The 10153-nt window shown below is 38.7% G+C and overlaps 1 protein-coding gene across 1 annotated transcript; it reads left to right on the top strand.

The window, feature by feature from the left end:
* The first annotated feature begins 8433 nt into the window (after nt 1-8433).
* Nucleotides 8434-9746, top strand: LOC138897693 (uncharacterized). Its single transcript, XM_070183697.1, has 2 exons — nt 8434-8541; nt 9417-9746. The coding sequence occupies exons 1-2, from the start codon at nt 8434-8436 to the stop codon at nt 9744-9746; spliced, it is 438 nt and encodes a 145-aa protein (XP_070039798.1).
* Nucleotides 9747-10153: the final 407 nt, after the last annotated feature.

Raw genomic sequence — 10153 nt, 5'->3', positions numbered from 1 at the left:
GATCGCGCATATCCAACAATAGGTAAGCCTTTGCTAGATGTCCTCCTTCACTGCCATCCGTGTTTTGACAATCTGAAAGCCTCTTTCTCATCTTCCCTTCAAGCTCCATCAATCCATGTTCTGGATATTCTAACCTTTCTGTCACATTAGTGGCGATCCCTTTCCATTCATTTATAGCCTCCATGTCTATTTTATGCTGTTCTAGGTGCCTAGCTTTCGACTCGAAAATCATTTTGCGAAGCCTTCTATACTTGACTTGTGCCTCATCATCATCATCAATGATCCTATTTTCCAAATTGACCCTCGGCTTGGCGTTTCCCGCTATATCATCTACCAACCATGATGTATAGAAATACACGTGACCGGCATGGTACCTTTCTGGCTCGATAGTCTCTTTTTGGTTCCACATATGTTGTGCCTTGAATTTGAAAGGAATGATGTTCCCTTTGAAGTCTGCCATGTACTAGACCATGTTGGAAACTTGAGGTATGACTTGTTTTCTTCCTGACTGTCTCATTACTCTTATAGGTGCATAGGGATAAATGCCTCGCAACCCGATCAACACCAAATGAGTAGTATCCCTTGACCTGATGATGAACTCACTGCTAGAAAACCACTCAAATATCCAATGTACCTTTTCCTCTATCAAATTGCTGAATAAACGGACCCAACTTATAGCGCTTCCGGGCTGCGCGAACCTATTTGGGATGAATGCCATTTTCTTTGGATGGTGGTAATCTATGTAGTCATTGAGAGGCCGTCGCAGAAGCTCTTGACGATATTTTCCCCTCTAAAAGTGTTCCAATAACCAGACTTGCAATAACAGATTACAACATTCTTAATGTCCGAACCCTGCTTGCACTGATCTAGAGCACGGTACAGTTCGGCTAGGATCAGAGGGATGATGGTGTAGGTTTTCCCCTCGATACCATCCATTAAAGTTCTTGCAACCATAATTAAACGAGTGTTGATCCTTCCCCCTTTCATTGGAAATATCAACAATCCCAAAAGGCAGATGATGAACACACAAATCCGGTGATGCATCGAACCTAATGAAGTAATGGCGAGTTCATGATGATAAAGGCGATATGACTTACTGTGCCCATAACGCTCATAAAGGATTCAAATGGGATGTATGATTTCTTCAAACAAAAAAGCTCATCATTTTTCTAGAAACCTAGCATTTTCAGAAAACCGCGAGGTGTGCGATTTTTCGGCACTAATAACCCTGGACTATCCCACGGCCACTTAGCGAAGCCTCCTATTTCTTCTAGGAGTCTAGTCATTTCTGTGTCACCAAAGCGGAAGACGACCTTTTTCTCATCCCAGAACATGGTAGCGGCCTCGATCAATGCTCTATTTGGTCGGATGGCAAGCTAGGATGGCAAGTCATCAAAGACCCTTCTCACATGATTCTTGTCACAATGCGCACGGTCTTTTCACCAGTCAAGTAGCAAAGATGGGATGATTTGGACCATGCCGAACCTCGGGACTTCGTGCTTCATTTTCTGCAAGAAATATAGTTAACCCTTTCCCCCTCCAGATTCGACCACTTACACAATAATGATCAACATACTGGCACATTTTCTCCAAGTAATTCACATAACATGGTGGCACTCATTGGGATTATGGAAATCCCATCGGGCTTTGGACAAGGCTTATCTTAGCGGGCTATTATGTTAACAACATTTTAATGCGTACTGGGGTTAACATGATGCATGTACATTTTATATTGGAGTAAGGTTTCTAGAAAGGTATAGATAGGTACTCTCAAGTGGATAACTTGAGAGAGAAAGGCACGGGACCGGCGACTGCACCGCTGATCGACTAGTCTACCGCAAATAAGCCTTTTCAATTTTAAAAAAGGTAATTTTAGAAAAGCGCGGACACTTATCAAGCGTCACTATGATGATAATTGGCACGAGTGGAGTATGATGTGGAGAATACTTTATGCACAAATAACACGTTGTTAAGTATTTGCATGATAAATATGTAAAAGCAGCAAATACAATAGTAAGGTAAACATGGGAAATATAGAAAGGAAAGAGTCAGTTTAGTTCGTGGAATATATGCAAGAATGTAATAAAGCAAATATGGGGATAGGGATGGGAGAGGCATGATATGGCATTCTTAGATAAGATGAAATGAAGAGTGGTCATAGCAAATAAAGGTGAACGGGAAAGGGATGTTCATGTCATAACATATTTAAACAAATAAATGTGAACGAAGAAGGGATGTGCATGTCATAACAAATTTAAACAAATAAAGGTGAATAGGGGAAGGGATATGTATGTAATATCAAATTTAAACAAATAAAGGTGAAGAAGGGATGTACAGGTAATAAAAAAAGTAATCCACGTAAGTCAAGTTAATTATGGTAAGAGCCTAAGTATCCCCAGCAGAGTCGCCATGCTGTCGCGCCCCCTTTTTCTCGCGAAAGCGGGTTTTGACATTGTGACAACTCTTTTGAGTGGGAGGTAAAGTGTTAAAAGAATATGAGTTGCCACCTAACTATTTTTAAAGTGCGTTAGGGCACTTATTGTGCAGATAACTTTGTTTGACTAGTCAATGTCAACAAAGATTGGGTAAGGGCTCAAATTACCTCAAAGAGAAGGTGTTAGGCACTCTTCGAGGAACACAACTGTGGGTCCTGACCGAACTTTAAATTTTGTGGATTATAATTAGCAAGATGATCAAATAAACAAAGAGAAAAAGGGTCACAGAGTTTTATTATGACACTATGAGATTTGATACAAATCTACAAGGACATAATTATAACAGTCTATATTAGATGACTAAGTATATAAAGAGAAAAACGGGGAAGTCCTAAGTTTTTTAGCCTAAAGGATCACCCCGTGCAACATAAATAATACTTCGCAACTTTCTTAAGATAGGGAGTTGCTCATATTATTAAGTAGGCACAAACTATCATCTCCTGCTACCCCATTACAATGTTAAAGTTGTTTACCTAAAGGCGCTCTAATTCAATTCTAAGTCGTACCCTATGCGTGCACTACTCGTCCCATGCCTGTAGGCCAGGGGGCATTGGACCTCAGTTTGGGTGATTTTAGACTGTACTTATGCTGCTCAAAATGATAAAACTAAGCGGCATTCAAAACAAATAGGACTTCACTTAAGGACAGTTAAAGGCTCAAGTTAGCCTCCACACTTAAACAACAAATTCACGCAAACAGATTTCTACGTTAGGCATTATACAGTTTTAGAATTGAGGCAAATTGAAGTCATTAAGCTCTATAGACATGGTTTCTAAACAACTACTCAGTTTAAGAGTATCTGGTACTGGTACGCTGTTTATTGAGATTACAGATTATAAGTTATTAAAACCTATAGACATGATCTCTAAGTGATTTACAAAATATAGGGGAGTGAAAACTAGTGGAATACTCAGAATTACTCGTGTTTGATCTTATTGGCATGCTTTCTAAGTGAATAGCGATATTTTATAGCTAGGTTCTAATAGTCGGCAGTTGAAGACAGATTCTGTAACACTTCATACCTATAGGTATGTTTTCTAGGCGATTGATAGATATAACAGTAGCTGATGAATCAATTAAGAACATATGGACATGATATCTAGACGAGGACCAGTAGAGCATAAGCTAGTATAATCCTATAGGCATGGTATCTAATGAACATGCTGTCGTTATGCAAATTGATGGATGGTTATAGGCATTTGTTTCCTATAGGCATGTTGTCTAGTGACACATAGCAGTAGACATGGGAATAAATAGAGTAGTTAAGCTCATGCTTTCATAGTAAACAAGTATTGTGAGTGTGTGATTCCCTTAATGGCATGATTTCTACTAGTGTACATGGAAATTTAAATAGCGTATATGGCAGGTTGGATAAAATAACAAGTAAATCATAAGAACCCTATAGGCATGTTTCGACTGTTTCATGCAAACATTAGAATATACCGTTTCCCCAATTTCACTAATACCCCAATTGTTTATTACAAAATTATTACACACCAGATGAGGAATATAAGTACAAATTTAACACAAGAAATTATAGTAGGCCTACAGGAGGCCCAAAAGGAGATATCCAATATTGCCTGGGCCTTCAACAAACTCATTCTTCGCAAACAGCATGCCCAGATCCAAACAGGGGACTATGCCCATCAGCACAGCCCAAAAGACATAGAGAAACTCAAGCCAAACCAAACAGTCACTAATTGACCATATAACCCAAATATTGAATTACACAAAAATCACTTACACAACCCAGTTTGCAGATTATACAAATAATGCGAGGAAGAAAAGCTAAATGTTAGAGCCAACTCAAGTTCCAGCAACAAAGAGAGTGATCAACGAATCCCAAATTCTAGTGTGTCAGAGTTCACAAGGGTCTCAAATGGACCCCGAGCAGTGCTCACACTAGGGAGGTCAATAGAGAGAGCTTTGGTGGCCTTGGCTTTCAGTCGGCCAAGAGTTATAGATTCAGAATAGTATAGGTAACAAATGAGAGTGAGAGAATAGTGATCAAGTGATAGAATTTGAAGAGGTGCACTTATATTTTAAAAGCATACATAGCAGGTGTGATTAAAAAAAGAACATAGAAGCAGAGAGAATCAACAAAAACTCAAAGGACATGTTGATATCACAAGTTCAAACACTTAGCATATTGGACAGAAAACATTTTGTAATAAGCAAGGGAATCGGGTTTTCTGAGACTTCAAAATTAACATACAAAGGTGCGCAATGCCAAACGAGTCTAAAGTAGAGCACTAACTTAAAAGATTTAAAGCCTATGGGTCCAAATTTATCTATCACAACACCAGAAAGTAGACATGCCAACTTATATCACTAAGACAAAACAGTATCAAACATTATAAGGCAACACACGTAAGATGGCTACTCTAAAGGTCCCAACTAATCACCAGGGGATACATGATTAGGCAAACCGAAGACATAATGAGTGACAAAATAACATGGTAGAAGGTCTTAGCTAGAGTAAAGGTCTTAACATAGTTTAGGACACATTATAGATACGAGTCAGTCATTAGAGGAACCCAAAACAAAGCAGGGAAGCAAACTCATGCCAAGCAGCAAATGTATACATTCAGGTACCAACACATTAGTCCAAACAAACTTAAGAGAGTCCAAATTATTCAAGTTAAGCATAAACATATCTCAGAACTGGCAATTTTAGGTAAAATCAAATACTAAAGAAGTTCAGATCATAAAACGAGTGCCAACAAGGTTGCACATAGAGATGGTCTAGAAACACATTAGGTCATGAAATTTCAGAGTTATGAATATGAAAATCATGAACACAGAAGAATAAAATTGCAAAAGCTAAGGAACTTATCAGTTATCACTTGACAAACAGACAAACAAGAAAGTATAAACTCCACAATACTCTGAACGTCAGCAAAGAGCAATAGAACCTAGAATCATAGTGTGTTAGTGTTCCCAAATTCTTCAAACGAACCCCGGGCAGCGCTCGCACCAAAGAAAAGCTCAAAAATCGAATTCCGGCGGCCTTGACTTTCAGCAGGCCAAGAGCCAAAGTATAGAACAAGAGAATGAGAGAATAATAGAGTGACAACCTTTAGTTTTTAGTGAATGTCGTGATTAAAAGTCTGTTTCAAAGGGGAATGGGGAGGGATTTATATAGTAGTAAAGATCAACACATGCAATAAGGAAATACAGTAGATTAAACACAAATAAGGAAAATATTGCATGCAAAAATCAATTAGAATCAGTTTTAGGGAAAATCCAAGAAACCCTAGTTCAGTCGAGGAACAAAAAATGGTAAAACTCTCACTGAATTGAAGTCATGGGGTCTGATAGTGAGTGTATCGGGTCAGAAACATAAAGATGATACAGAGTTGGAGTCAAACAAACACCAATGACTCAGCTTCCATAAATAATCAAGTACCGAGTACTTGTAACGTTCAAAATATGATAAGTATCTCCGTGTGTGCAAGAAAGGAAAGGAATCATAAATGATTTTCATGTAATATCGGATTGGGGCTGGGATTTGAGTTTGGCGGCTAGGGTTTAGGTATGAGAGATGAGAGAGTGTGAGGGTGGCTGGGGAAAGGGAATGGTCTCTAGGGATTTGGGGTAGGAATATAAGGAAAGGGAGTGGAGTGTTGTGAGTCGCTGATCGCTTTTGATCAATGGCTGACATTTGAGGAGAGCTGGGTCGGATTTTGGACTGGGTAGGATTATTAGGGTTTCTTGGGTCTGGGATTGAGGATTGGGCCAGGGGTTTGGGTATGTTTAGTCCGAAAATAGTTCAAAACATTTGGCCAACTTTTTAAATAAGAGATTAAAAAGGAAATAATTTAATAAATAGTTCAATAAATATATAAAAAATGCTATTCATGAAAATTAATACCATAAAACAATAGTAAAATATTATAAAAATATAAAATATTATAAAAATATAAAATATTATTTTGACCTTGAATAAATGACAAATGCAATAAAGTTGTAAAATATAGGCTATTATTGCAAGGTTGTGCAAATAGCATAAAATACTAGTGTAAAAAATGAAGTAAAAATATTTGAAACAATGTATTATGGATGCAAATAATAATTTTAGATGATAAAGTCATCACAAAATGATTTGAAGCAGTAACTAATAAATATTCAAGTAATTTAAATGTATGAAAATCAATTTTAAAGATCTAAAAATTATGAAAAATTATAGAAAATGCTTGTATAGATTTTTTAAACTAAATAATGATGCGAAATGATATTTTAAAAGTATATATACTATTTGAGAACATATGAGGGCAAAATTGGGTATCAATAGTCGGGACACCATGGCCGATCTCATTGAATTGGGGATGGTTGATTTTTGATGTAATAATGGGGATGGATTGGCTTTATTCATATTTCATTAAGCTTGACTGTCAAACCAGAACCGTTAGGTTTGAATTTCCAACTGAGTTAGTGATTGAATGTAAGGGGATAATGTGGTGCCGAAGGATAGGTTTATTTCTTACTTAATGCCACGAAGATGATTAACAAGGGGTGTATCTACCATTTGGTGAGGGTTACGGACACCGATGTTGAGGCACCTACACTTGAGTCTATGCCTGTTGTGAATGAATTTTCGGAGGTCTTTCTGGATGAGCTACTTGGGATCCCGCCAGATAGGGAGATTGATGCCAGGCACACAACCTATATCTATTCCACCATACAGAATGGCACCAACAGAATTGAATGAGATAAAAGAACAATTGAAAGAGTTGTTAGAGAAGGGTTTCATCCGAACGAGTGTGTCGCCTTGGGGCGCACCAGTTCTATTTGTAAGAAAGAATGATGGGTCGCTAAGAATATGAATTGACTATCGGCAGCTCAACAAGGTTACAATAAAAAATAAGTACCCACTGCCGAGGATATATGATTTGCTTGACCAATTGCAAGGTGCTATGTACTTATCCAAGATCTATTTAAAATTCGGGTATCACCAATTGAAGATCACGGAGCAGGATATTCGGAAAACAGCTTGCAGGACCTTGTATGAGCACTTTGAAATTCTTGTAATGTCTTTTGGGCTAACAAATGCCCTCGCAACTTTCATGGATCTTAAGAACCGAGTTTTCAAGACTTTTCTTGACTCATTTGTGATAGTGTTTATTGACGATATCCTTTTATATTTGTGAAGTCAAGAGGACCATGCCGATCATCTCAGGGAAGTTCTACAGACCCAATATCAACACAAGTTGTATGCGAAGTTTTTGAAATGTTAATTTTAGCTAGAATCTGTCACATTCTTGGGTCATATTGTCTCCAGATAAGGAATTGATGTTGACCCCTAGAAAATTTCAGCTTTGAAGAATTGGCCTAATACCCCAATAGAGATTTACAGTTTCTTGGGCTTAGCTTGATATTACAAGAAGTTTGTGGAGGGGTTTTCTACTCTTGTCTCCCCGTTGACTAAATTGACGCAGAAGGCGGTTAGGTTCCAATGGTCATATGCTTGTGAAAGGAGCTTCCAAGATTTGAAATCAAGATTAACTACGACACCGGTGTTGACTATACCAGAGGGTACGGATAGGTTTGTGGTATATTATGATGCTTCGAGGATCGAACTCGGGTGTGTATTAATGCAACATGGAAAGGTGATAGATTATGCTTCTAGGAAACTCAAGAATCATTAAAAGAACTATCCAACACATGACTTAGAGCTTGGGGCGGTGGTATTTGCATTGAAGATTTGACGTTATTATCTGTATGGGGTCCATGTATATATATTCACGGACCATAAGAGTCTTAATACATTTTCAAACAGAATTAATTGAACCTGAGGCAGAGAAGATGGCTTGAGTTACTTAATGATTACGACATCAATATCTTATATCATCCGGGGAAGGCTAATGTTGTAGCGGATGCTCAAATCTATGGGCAGTTTGGCTCACTTGGCGGCATACCAAAGGCAGTTGGCCTTATGATGGAAGTCAAGGAGAAGCGTTACAACGATCCAGTGTTGGTACAATTGAAGGAGGGGATTCATAAGCATAAGACCATGGCCTTTTCTCTTGGCATGGAGGATGGTACGGTAAGGTACCAAGGGTGACTATGTGTTCCAGTGGATAGTCACCGGGAAAGAACCATGACCGAGGCTCACACTTCTAAGTATTTCATTCACCGGGGTCCACAAAGATGTATCATGATCTTAGGGAAGTCTATTGGTGGAACGATATGAAGAGGAATGTAGTGGAATTTGTGGCAAGATGTCTGAACACCAAAGGCCTGGTGGGTTGGCACAGAACATAGAGATTTCGATGTGGAAATGGGAAATGATCAATATGGAATTTGTGGGAGGTCTACCTCTCACTCCTCGCAAGTTCGACTCGATTTGGGTGATTGTGGATCGACTCACGAAATCAGCACATTTCTTACCTATTAAGGCTACTAACACAGTAGAACAATATGCTCAGTTGTACATCAAGTAAATAGTCAGGTTGCATGGCACTCCAGTTTCTATTATTTTAGATAGAGGGGCACAGTTCATGGCTTATTTTTAGAAGAAATTTCAGCAAGGTTTGGGTACTCAGGTGAATCTTAGTACAACCTTTCACCCGCAAACTGACAGGCAGGCAGAGCAGACTATATAGACACTTGAGGATATGTTGCGCGCTTGTGTTTTGACTTCAAAGGTTGCTGGGATGATCATTTGCCGCTAATAGAGTTTGCCTACAACAACAGTTATCATGCTAGAATTCAGATGGCACCGTTCGAGGCATTATATGGTACGAGATATATATCTCCCATTGGGTGGTTTGAAATAGGGCCAGACCTCATGCATCAGGCTATGGAAAAGGTTAAGATCATTAAGGAGTGATTGAAATTTGCCCAGAGTCGTCAGAAGTCCTATTCAGATGTTCGTTGTAGGAATTTGGAGTTCAAAGAAGATGATTGGTACTCTTGAAGGTTTCCCCTATGAAGGGCATAATGTGGTTCGGTAAGAAAGGGAAATTGAGTCTGAGGTATGTCGGACCGTATAGAATTATTCAAAAGATTGGTCAGGTGGCTTACATGCTAGAACTACCTTTAGAGATGTCTTTAATGCACCCGGTATTCAACGTGTCCATGTTGAATAAGGTGGTTGGAGATCTATCACTTATTGTTCCGGTTGAGACCATTGAGGTTAATGAAGAATTGACTTATGAAGAAATTCCAGTTTCCATCCTTTATGGGCAAGTCACAAAGCTGAGGAACAAAGATGTTGCCTCTGTGAAAGTACTATGGCAGAACCATTAGGTTAAAGAGGCCACATGGGAGGCCGAGGAAGAAATGAAGAAAAAGTACCCTTATTTGTTTGGATAGCCATGTATCTATGAAAATGCTAAGAGTTACCTTCTATGAATTATGTATCATTTATACAGTTGATGTTAAAAGTGTTCCTTTTTGGTAGTAGACTGCTCGTGAGGCCACGGTTGGCATTGTTTTAATGTTATGTTGCGTCATTGGTTCATGTACATGTTGTTAGGGCTGGTTTTGGGATTGTTTGGCAGGTGAACCCAATTACAGGGGAGACTAGCGATTGTTTGGGAAATTTAGGGAGTTAGTAAAAAAAATTGGGACTATTAGTGTGTGTTGTAGCAACTGAGTCACATTAGGTGCTAATGGTGAATTTCGACCCTCATTTTGCTATATCTCGAAATGGA

This window comes from Nicotiana tomentosiformis, chromosome 8 (genome assembly GCF_000390325.3).
Source record: "Nicotiana tomentosiformis chromosome 8, ASM39032v3, whole genome shotgun sequence".
Lineage (NCBI taxonomy): Eukaryota > Viridiplantae > Streptophyta > Magnoliopsida > Solanales > Solanaceae > Nicotiana > Nicotiana tomentosiformis.
Note: the sequence above shows the minus strand (reverse complement) of the source record. Positions and strands in the feature narration are given on the sequence as shown.

What these genes read in the sequence shown, in the direction of transcription:
- LOC138897693 (XM_070183697.1), top strand. Translation starts at nt 8,434, where the DNA reads ATGGAAGTCAAGGAGAAGCGTTACAACGATCCAGTGTTGGTACAATTG. An exon ending in TTGGCATGGAGGATGGTACG is followed by an intron (nt 8,542 to 9,416) that starts GTAAGGTACCAA and finishes GTACTCTTGAAG; the next exon opens with GTTTCCCCTATGAAGGGCAT.